The 23,974-nt window shown below is 47.8% G+C and overlaps 1 protein-coding gene across 3 annotated transcripts in view; it reads left to right on the forward strand.

The window, feature by feature from the left end:
• Window positions 1–13,048: 13,048 nt before the first annotated feature.
• Window positions 13,049–23,974, forward strand: part of LOC126983959 (glutamate receptor ionotropic, delta-2-like) — a 28,177-nt gene continuing 17,251 nt past the window's right edge. For 2 of the 3 annotated variants that reach the window (XM_050837229.1, XM_050837230.1), the window contains exon 1: window positions 13,049–13,305. In XM_050837229.1, the coding sequence (XP_050693186.1) occupies window positions 13,100–13,305 (206 nt within the window). In that variant the 5' untranslated portion in view covers window positions 13,049–13,099. The remainder of the gene's footprint in view (window positions 13,306–23,974) is intronic. The other variant, XM_050837228.1, reaches the window with a different exon arrangement.

Consider the following 23,974-nt stretch of genomic DNA (forward strand, 5'->3'; position numbering starts at 1 on the left):
CTTCTCTTCTCTTCTCCTCCCTTCCCTTCCCTTCCCTTCCCTTCACTTCACTTCACTTCCTTTCCACTTCTCTGCTTCTCAGTACACCGCCTGCCCTGCCCTGCCCTGCCCTGCCTTCCCTTCCCTTCCCTCCCCTTCCTTTCCCTTCCTTTCCTTTCCCTTCAATTCCCTCCCCTTCCTTTCCCTTCCCTTCCCTTCCCTTCCCTTCCCTTCCCTTCCCTTCCCTTCCCTTCCCGTCCCTTGCCTTCCATTGCCTTCCATTCTCCTTCCCTTCCCTTCCCTTCCCTTCCCTTCCCTTCCCTTCCCTTCCCTTCCCTCCCCTTCCTTTCCCTTCCTTTCCTTTCCCTTCCCTTCCAACTCTTTGCTTCTCATTATACCGCCTGCCATGCCCTGCCTTCCTTCCCTTCCCTTCCCTTTGCTTCCCTTCCCTTCCCTTCCTTTCCTTTCCCTTCCATTCCTTTCCTTTCCCTTTCCTTCCCTTCCTTTCCCTTCCTTTCCCTTACCTCCTCTTCCCTTCCCTTTCCTTCCTTTCTCTTCCCTTCCTTTGCCTTCCCTCCCCTTCCCTTCCCTTCCCTTACTTTCTTTTCCTTTACTTTTCCTTCCCTTCCTTTCCTTTCCCTTCCCTTCCCCATCTCTACATCTCGACACACGCTCGCATCATCCCCTTCCCTTTCTCCTCTTCCCTTCTCTCTCTCCTCGGCACAAACGCTTCCTGATGCTCTCCCAAAAACACTTGCTAGGCGCGTAAATATCTCATGAAACAGCAATGCGACCTCGCTCATTGGTTGCCTGTATTTCCTGGTATTTAACGCTTCAAATGACAAAGACGTGCCTCCTCTCCTCGCTGGGAAGGGTTAGGACGAGTGTTGGCGCGGAGGAAGAAGAGGAAGAAGTTCAACTGAGGAGCGGCTTGAAAGAGAGACGAGAAGGGAGTAATTTGGAAGACGTATTGACTGGCGTTATTCTGAGGGTTTGGGGGCAAGGGTGTGGCTTCTAGGGCGTTAGGGTGTGGCTGTACCTGGGTGTGGGTGTGGCAGGCAATTTTTTTCGCTTAGGTAAATAGGCTTGGTAAAGAGGACAAAAGGTGAAGGTTAAGACGGCCGAGGAGAGCCATTTCTCACCCCAGCCCGCCGGTGTCAGCATCACGAAACTATCAACGAGGCATTTCTGGCGCGCCTAAACGAGAGAGCGAGCTTACATAGGGGATTCAGCTTTTGAGGGAGAAACTTACGGGTGTGAGGGTAATGGTGTGCTGTGAATGCGAAGTTTTTGCGGGGAAATATTCCGTCTCGTCATGCTCCGGGGTGAGTGAGTGAGTGCGTCGAGGAAGAACTGCAGGGAAGAGTGGCAGGTGGTGTTGGTGTTGTCGTGAGGGGAGAGAGATAAATGGATGTGGGCGGTGTGTTTGAGAGATTGTCCGTCATTTTATCCACCTACATGTCGGCTCTAAGGGCCGCCTTCACAGCCGTTTTGTTTGTTTGGGTCGTTACCAATGGCGCCGATCGACGCTATAGTGTTCTACTAGGCTAAACCCGCAGCCGCCACCACCCCATCGGCCAGTTTTACGTGGAAATTCCATAGCGGCGATCGCCGCCATTGGTAACGATCAAAACAAACAAAATGACTGTGAAAGCGGCCCTAAGGCTTAAAGATGTTGGTGGTTTAGTTTTAAAGAGAGTGAATTGCAGGAAAAAAGTTGAAGGTGGTTTTAGTGTTGTCGTGAGGGAAGAGAGAAAAATGAATGTGGGCGGTGTGTTTGAGAGATTGTCCGTTATATCATTCAGCTATTTTTCAACTCTTAGGCTTGAAGGAGTTGGTGGGTTAGTTTTAAAGAGAGTAAATGGACCGTATTGGCTATACAGGCAGCGCCACACGTGGCCAGTCGGTGAACTGTCAAAGCAGTACTTTCCATAGAATTCAAGTTCTGTACTAGAGTGCGTCTGGGGCTGCCTCCAGGATACAGGGCCTTGGTACTGCCACAGCTCCAAGGCAACGACTACACACATTTTACTCCTACCCGATTTCCTGACTCTACTATTTGACATGGAGAAAAACTGAAATCGGGTAGGAGTGAAGTGTGTGCAATCATCTGCTTGGAACGATGGCGGCACCATGGCCGTGTATCCCGGAGACAGCCTCAGACGCACTCTAGTCTATAACTTGAACTCTATGGAAAGGACAGCTTGGAGTTGAGTGGCCACATGTGGCGCTGCCCGTATAGCCAATACAGTCCATTGCAGGAAAAGAGTGGAAGAGGGTGATCGTGTTGTCGTCGTGAGGGGAGAAAAAAATGAATGTGGGCGGTGTGTTTGAGAGATTGTCCGTCATTTCATTCACCTATTTGTCGACTCTAAGGCTTGAAGTTGTTAGTTTAGTTTAAAAGGAAGAACCTGCAGGAAAGAGTTGAAGGTGGTGTTCGTGTTGTCGTCGGGAGAGAGAGAAAGAGAGATGGATGTGGGCGGTATTTGAGTGTTTGTGCTTCATTTCCTCCACCTGTGTGTCGGATCTAGGCAAAAAGGAGTTGTTAATTTAGTTGTAAGAGAGGGAGAGGGAGAGAAAGAGATGCAGGCAGTGTGATTGTGGGTTTGACAGTCATTTCGTCCACTCATTTCTCAACTACAAGGCAAAAGGAAGTAGTTAAGTTAGCTATGGAGAGAGAGAATGAGATGTGACGAGTGTTTGTGCCTTTGCCAGTCATCTCGTCCACAAATTCCTCTGCTCCAAGGCAAAACGCAGTGATTGATTTAGTTGTAAAGAGAAATATAAAGGCGTGGGAAGTGTTTGTGCCTGTGTCCATCTTCTCTTCATCCCTGTCGTCCGCTTCACGGCAAAAAGAAGTTAGTTTAGTTATGTAGAGAGAGAGAGAAAAGATGTGCTGTGCCTCTGTGTCTTAATCATCACATGGGCGAAAAAGTATAAGTTAGTTAAGTCACTGTGAGGGAGAATGGTGTGGGCAGTCTTTATCCCTTGGTCAATCTTCTCAAATGAAAATAGCAGTGTTAGTGTAGTTGTAAAGAGAAAGGCTGGGACGTGATTAGTGTCTGTGCCCTCGTCAGTCACCTCGTCCACTTCCAAGGTCCTTGAGATGAATCGTCCACCCAAGTTAAACAGAAATGGCCAAGAGAATCGCAAAACCTAACAAACTGTAAAAACTGCTCCACCAAATCCCCTGTCAAGTGACCTCTCCGTCCTTTCTTGTAGACGTCGACACTGCACTGGAAAAGGATAGATCAGTTTTCTTCGTTTTGTGAGGTGATCGACGTCCCCTTGCTCCACTCGTCATCCCCTGTCCATCTTGTAAACCTGCAGCCACAGAAAGAATTATGCTCCCAGGGTGGAAAAGGTTAGTCATTTTCTGGGGGACTTCGAAGCGATTCAGGTTAAAAGAAGAAGGAAAACTGAAATACGCTGCCATGTTCTCCTTCGGCTTGTGAGATAGGCGGACATGTTAAAGCAAATTATAGAACATTCACACCCAAGAACTACAAAGGCACTATACTAGATAAAGAATACGATACTAAGGGTCGTATTATCGTATTTTAAGACATTTCGTTGCCCGAGCACACATATTTGACAAGGCTTTCGTAGGAGTTGTGGGCATTTCCAGGAGTAGTTTGATGACCCTGGTGGTAGTTTGACTCTTCTTCTGTACCATGATCATGAAGAAACACTCATTAGAACCCGACTAACCCCTTCTTTGACCTTTAGAAATAGCTGATGTGAGAAGCGAACGTGTCTTATAATATCGACCTAAATTAGCGAAATAGATATACTGAATACACTAAACTATACTAAAAGCTTTGTCGCGTGATGGATAAGAAGAAAAAATGAGGATGTACAAAATGATGAAGGAGGAAAAGGAGGAATTTGGAGAGATAGGAAGCTTATATGCGGGTTATGATTTTTTTTTTTTTTTTGCGAACTTAACAATATGAAAAAAAAAGAATGTTTGAGAATGTTTGGAGAGGGAAATGTTTGTCTTTATCCACCTGTTAGTTTTTGTGTTTGTCTTTTTTTTTTCTGTCTGTCTTTCTGTTTGTCCGTGTGTATATATGTTTGTCTGGGGCACAATGCATTCAAGCTAGAAATCGAGCTAATAGGGTACTGGGATTTATTTCAAGGAGCGTAAGCAACAGAAGCCCCGAAGTCTTACTCAAACTATATTTAGCATTAGTTAGACCTCATCTTGACTATGCGGTTCAGTTCTGGTCACCCTACTATAGAATGGATATCAAAATGTTAGAATCGGTGCAGAGGAGGATGACTAAGATGATTCAGGGGTTGAGAAACTTGCCATACGAGGAAAGACTCAAACAGTTAAACTTGCATTCTCTAGAAAGGCGAAGGGTGCGTGGAGACATGATCGAGGTTTATAAATGGATGAAGGGCTTTAATAAGGGAGACATTCATAAGGTTTTGTTGGTAAGAGAACCGGGTAGGACACGAAGTAACGGGTTTAAACTGGATAAATTCAGATTCAACAGGGACATAGGCAAAAATTGGTTTACTAATAGGGTGGTGGATGAGTGGAATAGGCTTAGCAGTCATGTGGTGAGTGCCAATACAATTGTCACATTCAAAAATAGACTAGATAAATTCATGGACAGCGATATTAGGTGGGGTTAGATACACGGGAGCTTAGGGTCAAAGGAGCTGCCTCGTACAGGCCTACCGGCCTCTTGCAGACTCCTGCGTTCTTATGTTCTTATGTCTGTTTGTTTGTCTGTCTCTGTCTATCTTTACTTCTCTATCTTTCTTTGTTCTCTCTCTCTCTCTCTCTCTCTCTCTCTCTCTCTCTCTCTCTCTCTCTCTCTCTCTCTCTCTCTCTCTCTCTCTCTCTCTCTCTCTCTCTCTCTCTCTCTCTCTCTCTCTCTCTCTCTCTCTCTCTCTCTCTCTCTCTCTCTCTCTCTCTCTCTCTCTCTCTCTCTCTCTCTCTCTCTCTCTCTCTCTCTCTCTCTCGTCACACACACACACACACACACACACATGAAGAATAAACCATTTTTCCTCCATACGTCAGCTTTTGTTGGTTCACGGAATATCTTTTTCTCGGGTTCGGTCGGTGAAGTAATAGACGTTTTGTTGTTCCTCGTCGCTGGGCCAATAGCAAGGTAGAGATTTCCCAGCTCCACTCTCCCTCCGTTTGCCGTTACTAAAAATTGAAAGAACGATATTTTGAGTTTTCATAGTCTTTAGATTTTTCACCTTTATTTACTTTTTGTTATTAGATTGCGTGATGGTTGTTTATTTGCCGTGACTCAGTGTTCGATGCCGCTTGTTCTGTGGTGTAAGTAAAACAATCTCACCCCCCCGTTGTCGTACAGTTCCTTTCCTCTCCTCTCCTTTCATTTCTTTCCTTTCCCTCCCTTTCCTTCCCTTCCCTTTCTCTATCTATATCCTCCTTTCCTTTCCTTTTTTCCGTTCCTTTCCTTCATCTACATCCTTTTCTTTACTTTATCTCTCACGATCTTGACCAAAACGTAAAAGGAAAGTCGAGTTTTCCTCTCCTTTCCTTTCCTTTCCATTCCTTCCTTTCTTTTCCCTCCCTTTCCTTCCCATCCCTTTCTCTATCTATATCCTCCTTTCCTTTCCTTTTTTCCGTTCCTTTCCTTCATCTACATCCTTTTCTTTACTTTATCTCTCACGATCTTGACCAAAACGTAAAAGGAAAGTCAAGTTTTCCTCTCCTTTCCTTTCCTTTCCATTTCTTTCTTTCCTTTCCCTCCCTCTCCTTCCCTTCCCTTTCTCTATCTATATCCTCCTTTTCTTTCCTTTTTCCCGTTCCTTTCCTTCATCTACATCCTTTTCTTTATTTTATCCCTCACAAACTTGGCCCAAACCTAAAAGGAGAGTCGAGTTTTGAGTCTTGAGGTAACCATTATCGATTAGCCGAAGAGGAGAACGGACAGGTGGGATGTCTGGCTGCGCAGAGACCTCCTCATATGCATAAAAGCTTAAGGGCCAAGAATAACGGCTTTCGCACAGAGGGAGAAGCGTGATACTAAGCTTATAAACACTCTCGGGTGCCTTGTACGATAAAAGTCCGCCCCATGAGAACCAACCTTCCCCGCGCTGTGATGGAGGACGTACAGGTTAGGTTAGGTTAGGTTAGGTTAAGTTGGTATAGAAGACCACTTTACCGTTTGAAGAAGACGGTGTCAGAACGCCTCTCCACCCGAAATTGACCTCTTTTTTGACCTCTCGTTCTGTTTTCTTTTGTTAAAGCAGCGGATAGCGGGCCTTTTTGTTATTTTTTTTTTTTTTTTTTTTTTTTTGGCCCTTGAGCTGCCTCCTTGTTGTGCAGAAAAAGAGAAACATACTCAGAATGCAGACCACAACACTTAACTTATACTAATTCTTAAGAACTGGTATGCAAGGGTGTGAGGAGACCGCCTATCTATAAAACATTCTTCCGGGTATCGAACCTGCGACCTCTTAGCTGTAAGCCGAACTTGTTAACCACAGGGATTTGAAGTACGGCCAGTGCGTTCGTAGGTATGCGCGTCAACTTCTTACGATGATTCACACCACATGCAGTACATATATACGCATAAGTTCCTTCCGGGATTGAACGTGCGAGCTTTTTAGTTGTAAGGTGAACTTGTCAACCAGAAGAATTCATTTTTTGCAATGTTTGTTACTAAAATATCAGCCACGTTTCACTATGCGACGTGAGATAATGAGTCATGCCAAAGGAACAACCATCACGTGATCTATCGACCAGCTTGAAAATAAAGAGGAGGAAAAAAGGGAGTAAAGGGAGACAAAGGGAGACAAAGGGGGGTGGTACTATTCTAGATTGGGACCCAACTCACAGCCACGAATGCCTTGGTGCTCCACGAAGGGTTTAGTGTCCATACAACACATTGCCGTATTGCTTTGCCGTCGCAAATCATTCTTTTTCGAGATATATTTTTTTTCGTAACTATTTACGTCAGCCGCGACCGCCATGGTAGTGTGAGAAGGAAGGAAGGAAACTGTTGTACTCTAGTTTTACCGGCGCATCATACATGTGGGGGTTAGAAGGAGGGTCGAGGCCGTTAGAGGTTAGGTTATGTAAAGTTCTGTTGGAGTAGTTTAAATATGCTCCCCCACCCAAAAAAAAACGATTTCCCACGGGTTCGTAGATTGCTAGGGGAAGGGGATTAGACCTTTTTCTTTACTTCTAAGTACTTGCGCCTTCATATTATGGTTTAGGGACATGTATTTCGTCCCTTAACTATAATATGAAAGCATAATATTGTATTTTGGAGGCGCGGGGCGCCATGACAAAAAAATGGCGGCGGCGGCCGATGCTGCGAGAAATACCTCCTCGCTGAAATAAGTCGCTCTGCTGTCCACCACGTATGCACGCTGGGGGAATACACAGCAGGAAAATATTGATTTGCCAGATTGTGTTCTAGTTTGTCCACTTGTAATCTTTGTGAGCGGTGCAATAAGTGAAATATAAAAACAGTGAGCAAGTTAAAACTCCGCGAGCTATTTTGCGGATGCGACGGCGGATGTTCAACAGGCTTTGAAAAGTTATATATTTTTTTTTTTTGTGATTTAATGATTGCGACAGGAACAGTCGGCAGAGTATTTCACAGCACACGGAGAACTGCCAGAAAAAAATAGTTTCGTCCACCAGTGTCCCGTGGGTCCCAATCTAAAAATTTACCAGGGGGGTGAGGACGAGCGGGAGGAAGAATTAACCTAATCTGGAGGTAAAAAAAACGAGAAAAAAATTATGGAGAGTAAAAATATTGTTGGTTGGTATGTCCGTCAGCCCCTCAAGGTCATCACTAAGCCAAGGAAGGTTCAGAGCCAAAGCCAGGAAAGGAGAGAACGCTACCGACGGAGGCACAGAATCGGGAAGCAGGGAAGGACACCGCGCGACCTTCGCCTCATGTTCCCCGCCCATACCGCGTCCCTTCATGATTCAGATTTACGACTCGTGCTCCCTTTTGCCCTCAGCCTCCCTTTGTCACCCTTTGTCTCCCTTTACTCCCTTTTTTCCTTCTTTTCGGAAGCTAAAAGGTTGTGTGTGTGTGTGTGTGTGTGTGTGTGTGTGTGTGTGTGTGTGTGTGTGTGTGTGTGTGTGTGTGTTTTCCTTAAGTTCATCACAATTTTTTTCTCTCTTTTTTAGACCTCCCTTTTGCCCTCACTCTCCCTTTGTCTCCCTTTGTCTTCCTTTTCTCCCTTTTTTACTTTTCTTCAGAAGTTAAAAGATTATGTGGTGTTTTTTTCGTTCTTAATCATCACCCTTTTTTTCGTTTTTTCGACCTCCAGTTTAAGTTAATGTGTAGCTCCCTTTTGCCTTTACTCTCCCTGTGCCTCCTTTGTCTTCCTTTCCTCCCTTTTCTTCCCTTTATTCTTCCTTCGTGTGTTTGTACCTTCTGTCTTTGTCCATTTGTCTTCCCTTTACCCTTCCTTTGTCTCCCTTTCTCTCCCTTTCCTCCCTTTTTTGCCCTCCTGTCTTTGTCCATCTGTCCTCCCTTTACCCTTCCTTTATCTTCCTTTCTCTCCCTTTCCTATTTTTTCCCTCCTCTCTCTGTCCATTTGTCTTCCCTTTACCCTTCCTTTGTCTCCCTTTCTCTCCCTTTCCTTCCTTTTTTTCCTTCTCTTCTTCGTGTGTATTTGCGTACCTCAGGAAGCTAAAGGATTGTGTGTGTTATTTTTTCGTCCTTAAGTTAATCACCCCGTTTTTTCTTCTCTTTTTTTCAACCTCCCTTTTGCCCTCACTCTCCCTTTGTCTCCCTTTTCTTCCTTTTTTTCCTTTTCTTCGGAAGCTAAAACAATGTGTTGTGATCTTTTCGTCATTAAAATCATCACCTTTTTTTTCTCTCTCGTTTTTTCGACCTCCAGTTTAGGTTGATACGTGGCTCCTGTTTTGCTTCGTTTTCTTATTTCTTTTTTCTCTCCGGCTTCTGTTCCGATAGCCGCGTAGTGAAGTATTCCGTCTTTTTTTCTTCAATATTCTTTTCTTTTAAGGATTTCTGTTGCACCTGGGACCTTGTTATCCCTTGCTGTGTGTATGAGTGTCTGTGTGTGTGTGTGTGTGTGTGTGTGTGTGTGTGTGTGTTTGATAAGTTATTCAGTCGCTAATTGTTACCTCTCATCCTTTGACTTCTGGTGTTGTTTTGGTGGTGGTGGTGGTGGTGGTGATGGTGATGATGGTGGTGATGGTGATGATGGTGGTGATGGTGGTGATGGTGGTGGTGGTGATGATGGTGGTGATGGTGATGATGGTGGTGATGGTGATGATGGTGGTGGTGGTGATGATGGTGGTGGTGGTGATGATGATGGCGCTAATGACTTGATAGTGACGCATGAAACACACACACACCAACAGACTTAATTAATGATACATACGTCAATTCCAATCCCATTATAAACAGCTAACTAAGTAGGAAGGCGGAAATACATGGTGAAGGACGCGAAGGTGTAGCAAGTCCTAATTGATAAACAGGTAACAATATATATACAGGTAAACATGTCTGGGAAATGCTAGGCGGTTGAAAAGGTATGAAAGAGGTATTAGTAGTAGTGGCAGTGGTGGTAGTAGTAGTAGTAGTAGTAGAAGTAGTAGTAGTAGTAGTAGTATTGCTGAAGAAGGTAGCGTAATGGTAGCAACAGTGGTAGAGATGTTAGAGATAGTGGTAATGATGTTAAGGATAGTTATAGCAGTAGTAGTGGTGATGTTAGGAATAGTATTAGTAGTAACGTAAGTGGTGCCACACAGAGAACAAAACAGTGCTGGGAATAGTAGGTATAAGTGCGTGATACATAATTGATGATAAATGGTAGTGGGGGTAGTGAGTGGTTGATACGAAAGATTATGACTGATGGACGATGTAAAACAGTAATGATGGAGAGTGAGGAGGGGAAGGGAGGAGGGGGAGCCAGGCAGGTGTTCAAACATGGAGACAGGTGTGAAGGGAGGTGAGTCAGGGATCAGAGAGGGAGAGTCTGTGCTTGTGAGTGCAGGCAAAGTTTAGTGTGCCGCCTGACCTCACTTCAGGCACGACACCTCAACTTCACTCCCCATGATCCTTCGATATCACCAAGGTACTTCATTCAACTTCACCTCCTCTTCCTTCTTCTCTCTCCTTCTCCTTCCTTTCCTCCTCCCTTTCTTCTTCGCCATCCTTCTCCTGCGTCATATTTTCGTCTTAGTTTTCTTATTCCTCCTTTTATTCCTTCATCTTCGTTCTCTTTTCCCTCCTCATCCTTCTCCTCTTCCTCCTCCTACTTCGTTTCGTCTTTGTCTTTCATTTCGTCCTCATCCTTGCTCTTGTTTTTCTCCTCCTCCTCCTCCTCCTCCTCCTCCTCCGAATCCTTCTTCTTCTTCTTCTCCTCCTTCTGCTCTACCTCCACTTCCTCCTCCTACAAACCCTCCTTCTTCTGTTCCTCTTCTTTCTCACCCTCCAAATCCCTCTTTTTCTTCTTATCCACTTCCTTACAACTGTTCTTTAATAATAGTTATAATAATACATAATAATAATAATAGTATACAATGATGAATACGACAAATGTCTCACTCTGACGATGACGATTACACACACACACACACACACACACACACACACACACACACACACGCACACGCACACGTCCATTCATTTGCGTGAGACCATCGTAAATACTCCCCATTACTTTTACTTATGAGCTGTAAATCCGGGAAAGGAGGAGGAGGAGGAAAAAGAAGAGGAGGAGGAGGAGGAGGAAGAAAACTATAATGATGATGATGATGAGAAACACCCCTTCCCTCCCTTCCCCATCTCCCTCCCCTTAATTCCCTCTCCCTCTCTCCCCCGGTAAAAGAATGAGGACCTGCTCTGTTTTATGAGGCAAACACGTATACAGGAACCTGGTAATTACTGCCGAGGCTCCTGAGTTCACGTTGCTTGGCCCTCGGGAAATCCTGCCTCGGCTCCCTTAGCTGACCCCTCGATCCTTCCCTTCCTTGCTGCCCAAACCTAAGGAGAAGAGAGAGAGCGAAGGATGAGGTGGTGGAGAAGGAGGTTTAGGAAAGAGCAACCGAGCAGAGAGAGAGAGGAGATAAAGGAAGGAAGATGAGAGAGGAAAGAGAATGAAAAGAACTGAGATGGACGGTATGTGAAGATGAAGAAGGAGAAGGGAAGGAGGTGGAGAGGGAGAAGAAGAAGGAAGGATAGTTAGGGAAGGAAGGAAGGAGAGAAATATGAAGATGCAGAAGTGTTGAGATTGATGATGTGTGGATGTGAGGAAGGAGAAGGGAAGGAGGTAGAGAGGGAGAAGAAGGAGGGAAGACTGTTAGGGAAGGAAGGCGAAAAACAATATTAAGATGCGTTGGGTGTTGTGTTAGAGAAGAGAAAGAGAAAAGGAGATGGATAGGTAGGGAGACATAGGAGTGATGAGGGAATTAAATGGTGGAGAAAGAAAGAAAGAAAAAATATGAATTCCAAGCTCTCCCTTAAAATGAGACGTCAGTTACTACCAACACACACACACAAAAAAAAAAAAAAAAAAAAAACCGACAGCCTCCAAACCATTTTTCCAACCTTCGTCAAACTCCACACTCTTCATTTCTAAGTACATTTTTCCCTTGTCTTATTTAAACCGTACTATTACAAAGAGAGAAATTTATATATGTTTGCAGTACCCAACAACCCGTAAAAGAGTTTCATGGGAAGGTCGTAGGGAACATAGTCTGGCACACTGATATCGTTGGAACTGAGGGCAAGGAATGGTCGAGGAAGGGAGAGCTTGTGACACCCGCTAGGAATCATGGAAGTGAGGGATGGAATGGACGAGGAAGGGAGAGCTTGTGACACCCGCTAGGAATCATGGAAGTGAGGGATGGAATGGACGAGGAAGGGAGAGCTTGTGACACGGGAAAGAAAAGATGGAACTAATCACACGGAATGGACGAGGGAGGGAGAGCTTATAACATGGACCCTAATACGTAGGACGAAAAATGTAATACGGGCGAAGCGAGAGAACATGTAAACTGAGTAGGACTAAAAAAAATGATATGGAGACTTCGAGGCGTTCCATCTCTGTAAGCAATGTTGACACGACCTCTTGACGCTTTCTTTATACTGAACAGATGACACACACACACACACACACACACACACACACACACACACGTAGACATCATTATCCTCCATTACTTCCTCTGTTTATTCTCTAGACACTGAATGAAATTACAAACTAACTCTAATGTTTGCGTTATGATATGCTGAGAGGGTTCACCTGCTACTCTTTTTTGTAATTTTACCTCTGAGTCTGGTGGTGGTGGTGATGGTGGTGATGATGGGGTTGGTGTCTATAGTGGTGGTGATAATGTTAGTTGTTGTTGGTGAAGGTGGTGGTGATGGTTGTGGTGAAGGTATGGTTGGGGGTGGTGATGATTATGGTAGTGGCGGTGGTGGCGGTATCTACACTCCTTTTCTCCTCCCTTGAATAATTCCTCGTCCGTCAGTGAGAGAGCGAGTGAGTCATGGAGGGCCCGGCGTGTCATTAACCTTCCGTCTGTGGATAATTCATTAGTCAAATATTGGCTCTGCCCCCTCGTCTTAAGAGCTGCCTTGCCCCGTGAAATATTAAAGCCACATTGATGTCTTGTTTCGCGCTAACCTGTGCCTGCCGCCTCTTATAAGGGTCACATTCACAGTTCGCCATGATGGGTTCGTCAGCCTCTAAACCAATACCATAGACTCCAAAAAAATCCTAGTGTTGTTTTGTGTTTATATTTAAGTGGGAGTTATTTATATGCTCCTATGTTCTTTGCCACTTAATCTTGTTCTTCTAGAGCCAGATGTATGTCCCCGATGCATGGTAATCGATGGTGCCTACTATTAATCATCTCTTGAAGCGATCCGAATCTTTGTAATTAATTGTGGCAGTCATTACTTTGTCCCATTAAATAACCTTGCCCCCTCAAGTGATATCCAGGTCATAATGAAGCCCTTGCACTTATTAACTGGTGATTTCTGCCTCTAAAACATAATTAAAAAGCAGATCCTTATGATGAATTACTGGAGTAGTCATTAACAGGTTTCATTAATTATCCTCGTACTTAATTTTGCTATTTGCAGGCCCGGGTGACGGCTCGAAGTCGCTCAAAGTCATGATTCTGCTGCTGGTGGTGATGGTGGTGGGTTTGTGGGGAGCGGAGGTGAGGAGGGGCGTCTTGCTGGGGCGTGAGAGGGGCCAGGAATGGGAACCCGAGACGCTGAAGGTGGTGGCGGAGGCGGTGAAGAGCCACGTGGGTCTGTGTCACCTGGTGGTAGTCACGCCGCCCCTACACTCCCCTCGGCTTCGGCAGGTGTTCAAGTGGGTCACCTCTCCCTTGTCAGTCAGTCCTTGCCTCTTGCCTTTACTTAGTGAGTCTGATTACTTTGATCTTGAGATGTTAATGCCTTGTGTGATTAGAAAGAGAGATTTACATTTTATATATATATATATATATATATATATATATATATATATATATATATATATATATATATATATATACACACACACACACACACACACACACACACACACACACACACACACACACACACACACACACACACACACACACACACACACACACACACACACACACACACTTGTGACCCAGTCCTGACCGAGGTCGGACGTGGGTCATGGCGCTCCGAAAGGAGCGGCCCGGAGCCAGCCTGTTGGCCTCTCCCCATCCCCTTCATCCCCGTCTCCCCTTTCATCAAGAAACCTACTTCAAGAAACACTAGTTAGCAAGTTATTTTTTGTGACATTAAGTGAAACCATGGTGACAGTCTGACAGACAGTGAGTGGAGTGCGTGTGTGGTATACCGGGAGGGCACAGATCGCCGAGTGTGTCGCCACCGCGGCCTTCCATCAAGTCCCTGCTGACGCCCCGAGGTCTCCCCCAGGCTCACCAGCCCGCCCATCCTGCTGTTGAAGTCTGGTCAGGTGCAGTGCAGTGGAGGCCTCGTCACTCAGGTGGGGTCAATGTGCAGGCTGCTCACCACTGAGGCTGTGCAGTCTGTTCCCAGGAACAGCAGCGAGTCTTCACATCTGTCTCTCCACCTGTATTGGATTAGCGCTCCACCGCTAAGCCCCTTTCTGAGTGACCACCGATGCCGCCTCTCCCTGCTCTCCGGCCACCTGCTGCTACCTGACCCAGCATTTTGACCTGGGGATGACCTCGGATTAACACCTACTCGCCTTCCAGAAGAGGATTACCTTCCCGCCTCATCGCTCTACCACACCGCACTCCTCCACCTCCTCACCCCTCAAGCATCACCACAACATTCCCTCCGTTACTGTAAATTACCAACCCCCACACCCCTTTCATATTGTAATTTTTTATATAGTTACACTTTGTAATCTTAATATCTTCCCCTATCCACCAGTCCCATTACCAAACCTTCCCCTATCCACCAGTCCCATTACCAACCCTTCCCCTATCCACCAGTCCCATTACCAATCTTTCCTCTATCCACCAGTCCCATTACCAACCCTTCCCCTATCCACCTGTCCCATTACCAACCTTTCCCCTATCCACCAGTCCCATTACCAATCCTTCCACTATCCACCAGTCCCATTACCAAACCTTCCCCTATCCACCAGTCCCATTACCAACCCTTCCCCTATCCACCAGTCCCATTACCAATCCTTCCCCTATCCACCAGTCCCATTACCAACCCTTCCCGTATCCACCAGTCCCATTACCAACCCTTCCCCTATCCACCAGTCCCATTACCAATCCTTCCCCTATCCACCAGTCCCATTACCAATCCTTCCCCTATCCACCAGTCCGATTACCAACCCTTCCCCTATCCATCAGTCCCATTACCAACCCTTCCCATATCCACCAGTCCCATTACCAATCCTTCCGCTATCCACCAGTCCCATTACCAACCCTTCCCCTATCCACCAGTCCCATTACCAACCCTTCCCTTTATACAACAGTCCCATTACCAATCCTTCCCTATCCCCCAGTCCCATTACCAACCCTTCCCCTATCCACCAGTCCCATTACCAACCCTTCCCCTATCCACCAGTCCGATTACCAATCCTTCCCCTATCCACCAGTCCCATTACCAACCCTTCCCCTATCCACCAGTCCCATTACCAATCCTTCCGCTATCCACCAGTCCCATTACCAACCCTTCCCCTATTCACCAGTCCCATTACCAACAATTCACCTATACACCAGTCCCATTACCAATCCTTCCCCTATCCACCAGTCCCATTACCAACCCTTCCCCTATCCACCAGTCCCATTACCAACCCTTCCCCTATCCACCAGTCCCATTACCAATCCTTCCCCTATTCACCTGTCCCATTACCAATCCTTCCCCTATCCACCAGTCCCATTACCAACCCTTCCCCTATCCACCAGTCCCATTACCACTCCTTCCCCTATCCACCTGTCCCATTACCAACCCTTCCCCTATCCACCAGTCCCATTACCAATCCTTCCCCTATCCACCAGTCCCATTACCAACCGTTCCCCTATCAACCAGTCCCATTACCAATCCTTCCCCTATCCACCAGTCCCATTACAAATCCTTCCCCTATCCACCAGTCCCATTACCAACCCTACCCCTATCCACCAGTCCCATTACCAATCCTTCCCCTATCCACCTGTCCCATTACCAACCCTTCCCTTATCCACCAGTCCCATTACCAATCCTTCCGCTATCCACCAGTCCCATTACCAACCCTTCCCCTATCCACCAGTCCCATTACCAACCCTTCCCCTATCCACCACTCCCATTACCAATCCTTCCCCTATCCACCAGTCCCATTACCAACCCTTCCCCTATCCACCAGTCCCATTACAAATCCTTCCCCTATCCACCAGTCCCATTACCAACCCTTCCCCTATCCACCAGTCCCATTACCAATCCTTCCCCTATCCACCTGTCCCATTACCAACCCTTCCCCTATCCACCAGTCCCATTACCAATCCTTCCGCTATCCACCAGTCCCATTACCAACCCTTCCCCTATCCACCTGTCCCATTACCAACCCTTCCCCTATCCACCACTCCCATTACCAATCCTTCCCCTATCCACCAGTCCCATTACCAACCCTTCCCCTATCCACCAGTCCCATTACCAACCCTTCCCCTATCCATCAGCCCCATTACCAATCCTTCCCCTATCCACCAGTCCCATTACAAACCCTTCACCTATCCACCAGTCCCATTACCAACCCTTCCCCTATCCACCAGTCCCATTACCAATCCTTCCCCTATATACCAGTCCCATTAATAATCCTTCCCCTATCCACCAGTCCCATTACCAACCCTTCCCCTATCCACCAGTCCCATTACCAATCCTTCCCCTATCCACCAGTCCCATTACCAATCCTTCCCCTATCCACCTGTCCCATTACCAATCCTTCCCCTATCCACCAGTCCCATTACCAATCCTTCCCCTATCCACCAGTCCAATTACCAACCCTTCCCCTATCCACCAGCCCCATTACCAATCCTTCCCCTATCCACCTGTCCCATTACCAACCCTTCCCTTATCCACCAGTCCCATTACCAATCCTTCCCCTATCCACCTGTCCCATTACCAATCCTTCCCCTATCCACCAGTCCCATTACCAACCCTTCCCCTATCCACCAGTCCCATTACCAATCCTTCCCCTATCCACCTGTCCCATTACCAACCCTTCCCCTATCCACCAGTCCCATTACCAATCCTTCCGCTATCCACAAGTCCCATTACCAACCCTTCCCCTATCCACCAGTCCCATTACCAATCCTTCCCCTATCCACCAGTCCCATTACCAACCCTTCCCCTATCCACCAGTCCCATTACCAACCCTTCCCCTATCAACCAGTCCCCTTACCAATCCTTCCCCTATCCACCAGTCCCATTACCAATCCTTCCCCTATCCACCTGTCCCATTACCAATCCTTCCCCTATCCACCAGTCCCATTACCAACCCTTCCCCTATCCACCAGTCCCATTACCAATCCTTCCCCTATCCACCAGTCCCATTACCAACCCTTCCCCTATCAACCAGTCCCATTACCAATCCTTCCCTTATCCACCAGTCCCATTACCAATCCTTCCCCTGTCCACCAGTCCCATTACCAACCCTTCCCCTATCAACCAGTCCAATTACCAATCCTTCCCCTATCCACCAGTCCCATTACCAACCCTTCCCCTCCCCACCAGTCCCATTACCAATCCTTCCCCTATCCAGCAGTCCCATTACCAATCCTTCCCTTATCCACCAGTCCCATTACCAATCCTTCCCCTATCCACCAGTCCCATTACCAATCCTTCCCCTATTCACCAGTCCCATTACCAACCCTTCCCCTATCCACCAGTCCCATTACCAATCCTTCTTCTATCCACCAGTCCCATTACCAATCCTTCCCCTATCCACCACTCCCATTACCAATCCTTCCCCTATCCACCAGTCCCATTACCAACCCTTCCCCTATCCACCAGTCCCATTACCAATCCTTCCCCTATCCACCAGTCCCATTACCAATCCTTCCCCTATCCACCAGTCCCATTACCAATCCTTCCCCTATCCACTAGTCCCATTACCAACCCTTTCCCTATCCACCAGTCCCATTACCAATCCTTCCTCTATCCACCAGTCCTATTACCAATCCTTCCCCTATCCACCAGTCCCATTACCAATCCTTCCCCTATCCACCAGTCCCATTACCAATCCTTCCCCTATCCACTAGTCCCATTACCAACCCTTTCCCTATCCACCAGTCCCATTACCAATCCTTCCTCTATCCACCAGTCCCATTACCAATCCTTCCCCTATCCACCAGTCCCATTTCCAATCCTTCCCCTATCCACCTGTCCCATTACCAACCCTTCCCCTATCCACCAGTCCCATTACCAATCCTTCCGCTATCCACCAGTCCCATTACCAACCCTTCCCCTATCCACCTGTCCCATTACCAACCCTTCCCCTATCCACCACTCCCATTACCAATCCTTCCCCTATCCACCAGTCCCATTACCAACCCTTCCCCTATCCACCAGTCCCATTACCAACCCTTCCCCTATCCATCAGCCCCATTACCAATCCTTCCCCTATCCACCAGTCCCATTACCAACCCTTCCCCTATCCCCCAGTCCCATTACCAACCCTTCCCCTATCCACCAGTCCCATTACCAATCCTTCCCCTATATACCAGTCCCATTAATAATCCTTCCCCTATCCACCAGTCCCATTACCAACCCTTCCCCTATCCACCAGTCCCATTACCAATCCTTCCCCTATCCACCAGTCCCATTACCAACCCTTCCCCTATCCACCAGTCCCATTATCAATCCTTCCCCTATCCACCAGTCCCATTACCAATCCTTCCCCTATCCACCAGTCCTATTACCAACCCTTCCCCTATCCACCAGCCCCATTACCAATCCTTCCCCTATCCACCTGTCCCATTACCAACCCTTCCCTTATCCACCAGTCCCATTACCAATCCTTCCCCTATCCACCTGTCCCATTACCAATCCTTCCCCTATCCACCAGTCCCATTACCAACCCTTCCCCTATCCACCAGTCCCATTACCAATCCTTCCCCTATCCACCTGTCCCATTACCAACCCTTCCCCTATCCACCAGTCCCATTACCAATCCTTCCGCTATCCACAAGTCCCATTACCAACCCTTCCCCTATCCACCAGTCCCATTATCAATCCTTCCCCTATCCACCAGTCCCATTACCAACCCTTCCCCTATCCACCAGTCCCATTATCAACCCTTCCCGTATCAACCAGTCCCCTTACCAATCCTTCCCCTATCCACCAGTCCCATTACCAATCCTTCCCCTATCCACCTGTCCCATTACCAATCCTTCCCCTATCCACCAGTCCCATTACCAACCCTTCCCCTATCCACCAGTCCCATTACCAATCCTTCACCTATCCACCAGTCCCATTACCAACCCTTCCCCTATCCACCAGTCCCATTACCAATCCTTCCCTTATCCACCAGTCCCATTACCAATCCTTCCCCTGTCCACCAGTCCCATTACCAACCCTTCCCGTATCAACCAGTCCCATTACCAATCCTTCCCCTATCCACCAGTCCCATTACCAACCCTTCCCCTATCCACCAGTCCCATTACCAATCCTTCCCCTATCCACCAGTCCCATTACCAATCCTTCCCTTATCCACCAGTCCCATTACCAATCCTTCTCCTATCCACCAGTCCCATTACCAATCCTTCCCCTATCCACCAGTCCCATTACCAACCCTTCCCCTATCCACCAGTCCCATTACCAATCCTTCTTCTATCCACCAGTCCCATTACCAATCCTTCCCCTATCCACCACTCCCATTACCAATCCTTCCCCTATCCACCAGTCCCATTACCAACCATTCCCCTATCCACCAGTCCCATTACCAATCCTTCCCCTATCCACCAGTCCCATTACCAATCCTTCCCCTATCCACCAGTCCCATTACCAATCCTTCCCCTATCCACTAGTCCCATTACCAACCCTTTCCCTATCCACCAGTCCCATTACCAATCCTTCCTCTATCCACCAGTCCTATTACCAATCCTTCCCCTATCCACCAGTCCCATTACCAATCCTTCCCCTATCCACCAGTCCCATTACCAATCCTTCCCCTATCCACTAGTCCCATTACCAACCCTTTCCCTATCCACCAGTCCCATTACCAATCCTTCCTCTATCCACCAGTCCTATTACCAATCCTTCCCCTATTCACCAGTCCCATTACCAATCCTTCCCCTATCCACCTGTCCCATTACCAACCCTTCCCCTATCCACCAGTCCCATTACCAATCCTTCCGCTATCCACCAGTCCCATTACCAACCCTTCCCCTATCCACCTGTCCCATTACCAACCCTTCCCCTATCCACCACTCCCATTACCAATCCTTCCCCTATCCACCAGTCCCATTACCAACCCTTCCCCTATCCACCAGTCCCATTACCAACCCTTCCCCTATCCATCAGCCCCATTACCAATCCTTCCCCTATCCACCAGTCCCATTACCAACCCTTCCCATATACACCAGTCCCATTACCAACCCTTCCCCTATCCACCAGTCCCATTACCAATCCTTCCCCTATATACCAGTCCCATTAATAATCCTTCCCCTATCCACCAGTCCCAATACCAAACCTTCCCTATCCACCAGTCCCATTACCAATCCTTCCCTATCCACCAGTCCCATTACCAACCCTTCCCTATCCACCAGTCCCATTATCAATCCTTCCCTATCCACCAGTCCCATTACCAATCCTTCCCTATCCACCAGTCCCCTTACCAATCCTTCCCCTATCCACCAGTCCCATTACCAATCCTTCCCCTATCCACCAGTCCCATTACCAACCCTTCCCTTATCCACCAGTCCCATTACCAATCCTTCCCCTATCCACCTGTCCCATTACCAATCCTTCCCCTATCCACCAGTCCCATTACCAATCCTTCCCCTATCCACCAGTCCCATTACCAATCCTTCCCCTATCCACCAGTCCCATTACCAACCCTTGCCCTATCCACCAGTCCCATTACCAATCCTTCCCCTATCCACAAGTCCCATTCCCAACCCTTCCACTATCCACCAGTCCCATTACCAATCCGTCCCCTATCCACCAGTCCCATTACCAATCCTTCCCCTATCCATTTGTCCCATTACCAACCCTTTCCCCATCTACCAGTCCCATTACCAATCCTTCCCCTATCTACCAGTCCCATTACCAACCCTTCCCCTATCCACCAGTCCCATTACCAATCCTTCCCCTATCTACCAGTCCCATTACCAACCTCTACCCTATCCACCAGTACCATTACCAACCCTTCCCCTATCCACCAGTCCCATTACCAATCCCTCCCCTATCCACAAGCCCATTACCAATCCTTCCCAATACACCAGTCCCATTACCAATCCTTCCCCTGTCCACCAGTCCCATTACCAATCCTTCCCCTATCCACCAGTCCCATTACCAACCCTTCCCCTATCCACCAGTCCCATTACCAATCCTACCCCTATCCACCAGTCCCATTACCAAACCTTCCCCTATCCACCAGTCCCATTACCAAACCTTCACCTATCCACCAGTCCCATTACCAATCCTTCCACTATCCACCAGTCCCATTACCAATCCTTCCCCTATCCACCAGTCCCATTACCAATCCTTCCCCTATCCACCAGTCCCATTACCAATCCTTCCCCTATCCACCAGTCCCATTACCAATCCTCCCCTATCCACCAGTCCCATTACCAACCCTTCCCCTATCCACCAGTCCCATTACCAATCCTTCCCCTATCCACCAGTCCCATTACCAATCCTTCCCCTATCCACCAGTCCCATTACCAATCCTTCCCCTATCCACCAGTCCCATTACCAACCCTTCCCCTATCCACCAGTCCCATTACCAATCCTTCCCCTATCCACCAGTCCCATTACCAATCCTTCGCCTATCCACCAGTCCCATTACCAATCCTTCCCCTATCCACCAGTCCCATTACCAATCCTTCCCCTATCCACCAGTCCCATTATCAACCCTTCCCCTATCCACCAGTCCCATTACCAATCCTTCCCCTATCCACCAGTCCAATTACCAATCCTTCCCTATCCACCAGTCCCATTACCAATCCTTCCCTATCCACCAGTCCCATTACCAACCCTTCCCCTATCCACCAGTCCCATTACCAATCCTTCCCCTATCCACCAGTCCCATTACCAATCCTTCCCTATCCACCAGTCCCATTACCAACCCTTCCCTATCCACCAGTCCCATTACCAATCCTTCCCCTATCCACCAGTCCCATTACCAACCCTGTCCCTATCCACCAGTCCCATTACCAATCCTTCCCTATCCACCAGTCCCATTACCAATCCTTCCCTATCCACCAGTCCCATTACCAATCCTTCCCCTATCCACCAGTCCCATTACCAATCCTTCCCTATCCACCTGTCCCATTACCAACCCTTCCCTATCCACCAGTCCCATTACCAATCCTTCCCTATCCACCAGTCCCATTACCAATCCTTCCCTATCCACCAGTCCCATTACCAATCCTTCCCTATCCACCAGTCCCATTACCAATCCTTCCCTATCCACCAGTCCCATTACCAACCCTTCCCTATCCACCAGTCCCATTACCAATCCTTCCCTATCCACCAGTCCCATTACCAATCCTTCCCTATCCACCAGTCCCATTACCAATCCTTCCCTATCCACCAGTCCCATTACCAACCCTTCCCTATCCACCAGTCCCATTACCAATCCTTCCCTATCCACCAGTCCCATTACCAATCCTTCCCTATCCACCAGTCCCATTACCAATCCTTCCCTATCCACCAGTCCCATTACCAATCCTTCCCTATCCACCAGTCCCATTACCAACCCTTCCCTATCCACCAGTCCGATTATCAACCCTTACCCTATCCACCAGTCCCATTACCAACCCTTCCCCTATCCACCAGTCCCATTACCAATCCTTCCCCTATCCACCAGTCCCATTACTAATCCTTCCCCTATCCACCAGTCCCATTACTAATCCTTTCCCTATCCACCAGTCCCATTACCAATCCTTCCCCTATCCACCAGTCCCATTACCAACCCTTCCCCTATCCACCAGTCCCATTACCAATCCTTCCCTATCCGCCAGTCCCATTACCAATCCTTCCCTATCCACCAGTCCCATTACCAATCCTTCCCTATCCACCAGTCCCATTACCAATCCTTCCCTATCCACCAGTCCCATTACCAATCCTTCCCTATCCACCAGTCCCATTACCAATCCTTCCCTATCCACCAGTCCCATTACCAATCCTTCCCTATCCACCAGTCCCATTACCAATCCTTCCCCATCCACCAGTCCCATTACCAATCCTTCCCTATCCACCAGTCCCATTACCAATCCTTCCCTATCCACCAGTCCCATTACCAATCCTTCCCTATCCACCAGTCCCATTACCAATCCTTCCCTATCCACCAGTCCCATTACCAATCCTTCCCTATCCACCAGTCCCATTACCAATCCTTCCCTATCCACCAGTCCCATTACCAATCCTTCCCTCTCCACCAGTCCCATTATCAATCCTTTCCTATCCACCAGTCCCATTACCAACCCTTCCCCTATCCACCAGTCCCATTACCAAACCTTACACAAACCACCAGTCCCATTACCAAACCATCCCCACTCCACCAGTCCCAATACCAATCCTTCCCTATCCACCAGTCCCATTACCAATCCTTCCCCATCCACCAGTCCCATTACCAATCCTTCCCTATCCACCAGTCCCATTACCAATCCTTCCCTATCCACCAGTCCCATTACCAATCCTTCCCTATCCACCAGTCCCATTACCAACCCTTTCCCTATCCACCAGTCCCATTACCAATCCTTCCGCTATCCACCAGTCCCATTACCAATCCTTCCACTATTCACCAGTCCCATTACCAACCCTTCCCCTATCCACCAGTCCCATTACCAACCCTTCCACTATCCACCAGTCCCATTACCAATCCTTCCCCTATCCACCAGTCCCATTACCAATCCTTCCCCTATCCACCAGTCCCATTATCAATCCTTCCCCTATCCACCAGTCCCATTACCAATCCTTCCTCTATCCACCAGTCCCATTACCAACCCTTCCCTATCCACCAGTCCATTACCAATCCTTACCCTATCCACCTGTCCCATTACCAACCCTTCTGCTATCCACCATTCCCATTACCAATCCTTCCCTATCCACCAGTCCCATTACCAATCCTTCCCTATCCACCAGTCCCATTACCAATCCTTCCCCTATCCACCAGTCCCATTACCAATCCTTCCCCATCCACCTGTCCCATTACCAATCCTTCCCTATCCACCAGTCCCATTACCAATCCTTCCCTATCCAGTCCCATTACCAACCCTTCCCCTATCCACCAGTCCCATTACCAATCCTTCCCCTATCCACCAGTCCCATTACCAACCCTTCCCCTATCCACCAGTCCCATTACCAATCCTTCC

This window comes from Eriocheir sinensis, chromosome 55 (assembly GCF_024679095.1).
Source record: "Eriocheir sinensis breed Jianghai 21 chromosome 55, ASM2467909v1, whole genome shotgun sequence".
Taxonomy (NCBI): Eukaryota; Metazoa; Arthropoda; class Malacostraca; order Decapoda; family Varunidae; genus Eriocheir; species Eriocheir sinensis.